Source organism: Melampsora larici-populina (genome assembly GCF_000204055.1).
Source record: "Melampsora larici-populina 98AG31 unplaced genomic scaffold MELLAscaffold_130, whole genome shotgun sequence".
Taxonomy (NCBI): domain Eukaryota; kingdom Fungi; phylum Basidiomycota; class Pucciniomycetes; order Pucciniales; family Melampsoraceae; genus Melampsora; species Melampsora laricis-populina.
Window position 1 is genome coordinate 8,028 of NW_006768894.1, and position 7,542 is coordinate 15,569.

The 7,542-nt window shown below is 42.1% G+C and overlaps 1 protein-coding gene across 1 annotated transcript; it reads right to left on the bottom strand.

Moving 5' to 3' along the window:
• Positions 1–4,707: 4,707 nt before the first annotated feature.
• Positions 4,708–7,085, bottom strand: MELLADRAFT_69912 (uncharacterized protein; the record flags this gene model as incomplete). Its single annotated transcript, XM_007419119.1, has 6 exons — positions 4,708–5,000; positions 5,069–5,293; positions 5,324–5,830; positions 5,889–6,020; positions 6,090–6,137; positions 6,887–7,085. The coding sequence occupies 6 exons, from the start codon at positions 7,083–7,085 to the stop codon at positions 4,708–4,710; spliced, it is 1,404 nt and encodes a 467-aa protein (XP_007419181.1).
• Between the last annotated feature and the right edge of the window lie 457 nt (positions 7,086–7,542).

The following is a 7,542-nucleotide window of genomic DNA, read 5'->3' on the forward strand; positions in this document are numbered from 1 at the left end:
AGCCATGGCAAGTAGAGCAGAAAAGAGGATCTTTATAAGAAGGAAGTAAGATCACATCTGAAGAAGCATAGAGTGGCAGGAGTATCATACATGCTTATGGAAGAATGTATGAAGCAGTATATACATCACTGCGGTTGAGACCAAAAGGAGACTATTGCAGCATAGTAAATTGCAGACAAGAAAAATACTGAGATAAAATAAGCCGTGTGCATGGAATTTCACAGTGGATTTGCACAAATGATTATGTGAAGCATTATGGGAAGGCAATGTGGTGGTCTTTTAAGTGTGGGTAAAGGTTGATCAGACACAACCACAAACAATTGGCATATTTTTTAAAGGACTTGAAGGTGAACTTTACACACAATTCATAGTTTGACAATGGGAAGTTGTATAGACAATTAAGACAATGAGTGAGGTAGGACAGGAGAGAGTGAGAAGAGTGTAGACTTATTTGTAATTCCTGAGATTTGGGATATGTTGGAGTCAGAGTTAAGTAAGGTTTGTCTGGCATATGTTCTGACACAAGATAACAACAGCTGGAATTCAATCAGGATGCATCTGCCTGGGCTTTGGATCCATCCTTGCTGGAGAACATGATGGGTGCAGAGGGAAGTAAAGGTTTTGATACAATAAGATATTGTGACAAAATTGAGGTAGTTGACTCAGATTTCAATGTTGACATCAGAAGTGATGACAGTAAGCCTCTGGCAATGGGCCAATTCAGAATGCCTACACACATTTAAAGAATTCAGAAGTGTGATGACAATGTTGATTTTAAGATAGTACACTTTAAGGTCTGTAAACAATGAATTTACCTTTGCCAAGCACAAATATCCATTGCAAACTGGAGAGCCAGTCGTTAGCATGTGCTCGATACCTACTATAAGAGCTGAACCTTTCCCTGCAGCTTATCTGAGAAGAGGAGCACAATGAGTTATGTGGAGTGCTGTAGGAAGTGTTCTGTCACAACTTGTTGAAGGTTTAGTACGTACGTGCACATGTCCAATCAATCAATGGAGTAACATGCTGGGGTGTTGAATTCTTCAAATGCTAATTTGGTGATATACGATCAATCCATTCACGACTCACAGCTTCTCTTAGCTATCTAGATCTCGTATTTGTACACGTCTACGTCGTGTCTGGGTAGCAGGATTCAGGGGTTGAGGGACTGTTATGGTCAGCCCTGAACCTATGACATTGCAAATGTCTGCTGGATAGCAGCACGTGTACGCCATACAGTATGTATGGTGTTCGGGGGTAGGGGGTCATCAGCCATCTCCTCTACCGACGTCCGGCACTGTCCGGCTCAAGATTCTTATCTGAGACTCTGGGACCGCCGGGCGAAGTCGGTAAAGGAAAGGTGATGACCACCGACACGCGAAACAACCAACCAAACCTAGGAGAGAACACAAGGGGGGGTATTAGCGATACACCCAGTACTCGGGTTTGCAGGCAAGCCTGAGCCGTCGCGAAAACCCCTACCTTGTGGGAAACCCGTGAACCAAGCAGTGACTGTGTCACTTGTTCAGCACACCCAGCAGCGCGGTAGTCTCCGACAACTGCTCTGGGGAGTATTCTCTGAGGTACAGCTTGTAACACTGAGAAGTCCAACGGCCTAGCGATTTGATTGCGTCGTGATCGACTCCTAAGGCTGCTCTGAAGGACGCCCCGCCTACGCGGAAAGAATGACCTGAGATTCCCACCCAGCCGTGGTTCTTCCAGACCTGGATGCATCTGTTCGCCACGGTGGACCGAGTCAAATTTCGACGTGTGCCTGATACATCTATGTAGCCAAACAGCGAGTCTGTCCCTTTCGCAGTCAAACGTAGTCGACGGCGTATGGCTTTGACCGGGCAGAGGTAATTGGGCTGGCTGTTGAGGAGGATAAGCTGGGCCACGCCAGCCTTCGCTGTTTTCGTTCCCCGGACGTGTAGCGTCAGCGAATTCCCAGAGCATGGGCTTGGGACAACGTCGCTACACCAGATTGAGTTGATCCAAGCGGTGTCTCCGAATGACGAATCGTAAGTAAATTCGGCCAGTCTGGCTAGACCCCAGAACGAGCAAAGCGCACAATCTAGGATAGCTGAGTCTTTTGGATCGGATTTGTCGAGGTCGTGATACAAAGCCGCCAAGTGTTTCAACAAAACCGCTTGTTTTGGGGGCCGGGACGGTAAGGACGCGTCAACGCTCGCCGATGCCCTAAGCATGACGTGTACGCGAGCTGAAACCACGTGGGGATCAGGTCGATCGTGGAATAGGTGCCACACCTGCAATGCGAACAGGTACTTCCTAAGGGTGATTGCATTAACTTCATTCCCAGATGTGCTGAGTTCGGTACGGCCCGCCCATAGACAGAAACCATAGATATCATTGGGGCTAGCCGGAAGTGTGAAGTGGTTGTTGTTGCTGACTTCGTAGTACCGTAAGAACTTGCGAACACCGCTATTGTAGCTCGTTAAGGTGTTCCACTTCCACCCGTGTAGAAGATGTGCTTTGATATCAGACAAGTCGTTGTCTTCGCTTCCTGACAGAAAATCACTAATTCTTGTTAGGTCCATCGAGTTTCTACCTCTGTTGAACGCAGAACACTGGGAGAAAGGTTAGGGGTTAGTCAACTCCTAATTAGGTAGGAGAATTATGAATTGAACCTCCAATGTGATGATTGATTTGAGCAAGCTTGAGTTTATCTTTTACAAATCCGAGGGGTTAACCCAGGCTCAAAAATCTTTAAGAAGGTGCAAGCGCAACGAAATGAAATTAAATTACTGGCATGATCTCAGGGAAACGTATCTGGTACAATAGGTTTAGGCACAACCACATTAATTAAGATACCTACAAGATCTGATGGGATAGCTAAAAAGATCCTATCTGCTTTATCGTGGCCCGTAGAAATACCTTGGGACAATTCATCCGCTATGTTATCGTCAGTAGTGACTCTCTGCGGATGGATGTTTAGATCGTGATGGATTATGAGATGTTGTATAATCTTCCATTCATTGTTGACCTCTCTGTCACGAGACTTCCTGTTTCGGACGACACCTTCAGAGGTGGTGTTGTCCGTCCAAACAATCAAGTTTTGCCCTTGCAAAACGTTCATTTCTAACAACATTAGGAAACCAAGGCGTATTGCGACGGTTTCCAACCAAGCAATGCCTCTTTTCGAAACACCGGATGTTTCCCAGCCTGGGAGTAATGAGAATTGGCTCCATTTTGTTCCAATCAGCACCCCAATGCCAAAGGAGGTTGAGGCATCTCCAACCCAGCCAATTTCCTTTGGACTATCTAGGGAAATTAGTCGCATGTTATAAAAGTTTTCGAGTGTGACAAGCCAGAATTGTAAGTCTTCTACGACATCTAACGGGATTTTCCTCAAAGCGTATTTGTTGACCCATTCCTTCTTCATCCTGTGTAGGCCATTAAGATAGCATTTCAATTGAGGAAGGATGTATGATACATGGATTAACCTGCCAATAAATATTTCAAGTTTATCATAAGTTGTATCTGCTTCTTTTACTAGAAACACCTTGATTTGTTCTTTCCTCTCTTTGAGTTTTGCTTCAGGTAATCTTACCGTTTTATTTGCTCCATTCCAAATAAATCCGATAAACTTCTGCTCGTGTTGGAATGTAGATAATTTCTTTTTGTTGGTACCAACTCCTAATTGTTGTGACCTTTCTACGATGTCTTTCATCTTGGTTGTCGAACCCGATCTCTTTATGAATAAATTATCATCAACCCACCTGAAAATGATGATCAGATCAAATTCCTTCATCATGATCTCTTTCCAGGCGTCGGCGGGTATTCCGAAAGAACCGCAACCTGCGACTCCTCCAAAGGTGATCCTTGTATCTAACATTAAATTTCCGTCTAGATCTTTCACCATTAGATACTTCCATTGTCGCATTAAAGTTGGGATTTGCCTGTAGGCTTTCTCCCAATCAAATAGCGCTAGTAGCCATGGTTCTTTTGACGACCTAAAGAAAGCTGCTACTCTCTTAAAATCGTCCCAGGTGGTTATGAATAATTTCGGGTCCACGAATGAGTTTACGGATGGTATAGATGGATTGTTCCTAGGAAATGATAAGTCGTTAATGGGTCTCATAGACCCGTCGCCATTTATGACGGCTCCTAATGGACTCAACCTGAAGAATTTGAAAACTTTCTTGATCTGTTTATGAGTATAAGGTCCGTACATTCTTTTCGCTTTCACCTCCTTCGCCATCGAGTCTCTTATCTTATCAGATGCTAGAATTGACGACGTGTGATTATCAGACGTACAGAACTCCATACCATCTATTTCGTGATTGGGGATTCCTTGATCAAAACCATGAATAAATCCATGTGTAACATCCTCATATTTTTCAAATACTTTGTTCTTTTTCAGTGCTTCTTTCCAAGCTTCAACATTCATTTCGCATTTGATTTCTGTAGGCCATCCAATTGGAAATTCTGGGTTGTTTGTTGTGTTTGATTCTCAATAACTCATTGGTTCATTGTTGAACAATGCTTTAGAAGTACTCGCGGGATTATCACTAAACAAACGTTTCAATTGCTTTATTTGGCGATTCATGGCTACAAATTTGATTTCACTTAACATAAATTAACAACAATACTCGTTAACGATTTGCTCTACGTACATGCTTTGTACTAACATAACAATTACACTCTATGAAGATGAGAAGGATTGAAATAGAGATGAGTTACCACCTACTTAGTGCTATTACCACTCGCTTTTGCTGCAGCGGCAGCCGCTTTCTTAGCTTGATAGTCAGGATCGAAGTTATTACCATTGTAACCAGATTTAAACTTCTTCTTTTCTTTCGTAACAAATGATCCACTAGCGACTGGGTTGTCGTCACTTTGCTTGTTATTCCATTTGTTGAAAGGTTTATCTTTATGTTGAACACTCGTTGATTTCTTAGGTGGTTTTCCTGTTGCGGGGTCCCATCCTTCACGTTCACCACCTTTGACGTATGGATTCTTAGTGAAGTTCAATTCTTCTAAACAGTTATAATTCATAATGTTATTAGTTTGTCCTATTCTACAAGATGGTAACGAAGTAACTTACCTCTCATTCTTGATTGTCCGAAACACTCTTTGGCCAAGAGTTTGTTATACGCCAAAAAGTCTGGTGGGGCTACCAATCCTCCTATTTCGACTCTATTCACTATTGCGCTTTCTCTAACTCTCATATTGTACTTCAGAGCCGTTAACCAGCCCATTTCACCAAGAACTCTTTCAACGTTTGCCTTGTGAGCTACTGCCCATTCGGTAAATTTTGAGAATTCAGAAACTGCATTGATGAAAGCATTGTATTATATACTCCAATCACCATAATCGAGAAGCCATTCGTCTGCATAAGGAAGACCTGTGTAAGATGAATCTGACTTTTCCCCGTCACTAGATTTCGTTTTCTTCTTGATGTGACAAGTCATGGCTTTATTTTGCCAATCTTTGTTGAAAATGGTTAAAGGGATTGGATATCTTAACTCATCGATATTCTTGTCGAAATAAGGAGTGTAACTTCTCTTGGTGTGACTTGCTGTTTTTCCTGGGAAGAACCACATTCCGTTCTCGAATACCGCTCCGTCGGGTACGCTTTTGGATTTGTCTGATAAAATTGGGTTTGCTGAAGATGCTCTCTTAGTCGAAGGTCTTTGAACAGACATCTTCCCTAAAGTTTTGTACACCTTCAGGTATTTAGGTGCGCCTAAACCATCTCCTTTAACTGATAAAGCCATCGCTTTAGCAAAGACAGCGTCTTTATTCGTCAAGTCTATCCCGTCTTCGAAGTCTCCTTTGCTATCAGAGTTTATTGATATGGTTATACCTATGTAGTTTACATTGTCAGTTATTTGATCTGAATATCATTTTCTCAAATTACTTACCGTGTTTCTCTATAGGAGATTTATCTCCTAAGATTGCTAAATAATTTGGATTTACCAAGTTCTTTTCTTGGCCTCTTGATTTATCTTTATTCTCTTCTTTAACTACGTTATCGTTTTGATCTTTCCCTTTATCTACATTTTGTAATATAACATTAGAATGGAAATTGATCTTCATTGATTGGAGATTTACAATTTACTTACTTGCAATTACATTGTTCGAATTTCCTTCGTTCAATTGTTCCTCTAGACCTAATGAAGGTACTACTTGAGATATCGCTTGATTTCCAACTCCAGGATCAATAGATGATATGTCCTCTTGGTTTTGGGTTGAACCGAGACTCTTGCACTGTAAACATCATTCAACTTCCCCAATTTGGCAGAGGAAAATGATTAATAGTACAGTTTTTCATAAAAGAATCTAATACTGCACACCTGGGCCATTTCACCCACACTACATATGTGCAGCAAGCTAAGTCAATAGTTGTCTATCATGTACATACAGGTCTGCTCAGTTTTTTGCCCATCAGAATAAATAAATCACATGTTATACCACATGTAACTTTTTCGACTTTGATTTTTTTTTCCCAAAAATTCACTACATATAATTCTGTAGCTGCTCAGGCAATATTGTTGAAGCTATGTCTTAGTAACAGAAAGTGTGTTACATGCAGTTGAGTTGATGAGATCACACCAAAACATTGAGTCAGTGTATGTAGTCAATCTTTTGGAAGCTTTTTTCAATCTGAAAGAAGTTACAGCATGTATTACATATGAATAACTTGTCCTGATGAGCAGATAACTGAGCAGAACTGTATGTACATGATAACCACATATTCACTGAGCCTGCTACACATATGTAGTGTGGGTGTTATGGCTCAGGTGTGGAGTGATAGACCATTTTATGACAAATCATACTCCCAATCATTTTTCCCTGCCCACTTGGGGAACCCGAATAATGTCTGCAGTGTTGGTTTTCGCCGAGTTCCCTTGGTTCGTACGGGATTCAGTACCGAGATGACGATTATGATCTCCTTGGTTTTGATCCGATTGATTGATCGTATCGTTACCGAGATTCTGAGACGAATCTACTTGGTTAACTTGATCTGATGAATGACTTGAATTTTGATTCTTAGTTAATAAATTTACTATGTCTCCTGATTCATTGTCTTTATTGTTTCCTTTTCTTCTACTCGACATGTTTTTAAACGATAATTGAAAACGATGAATGAACTCTATATCTTGGATTTAGTGTAACAGAAAAATACGGGATCCGTGATTCCGCAGCAGGAGAAGTGAGGAGACCTGTCGTGGATGAGTCTAAGGGAAAAGGGACTAAGACGATGAGATATCGGATGTGGGAGGAAGAGGTCACGATGATGACCTCAGTGATATCTATGTCTCACGTCCAGGCCTCAACTGCGACGCGTGTCTTCCACGGATCTAGCAATCCAGGCACCAAACCGGTGATTGGATAATCATCTGGTTACCCTCTCATCCGGGAGCCGGGTGTCTGGGAAAGCTGAGGCCTGGCCCCTCTAGTTCCAGCTGCCCCAGTGTGGGCATGGACTGGAGCAACCTCCTTTGTACCTCATACGGGTACTCGACATTCTTTTTCGAGATCAATGATGCCTCCGTAACCAATAAGGGATAATCA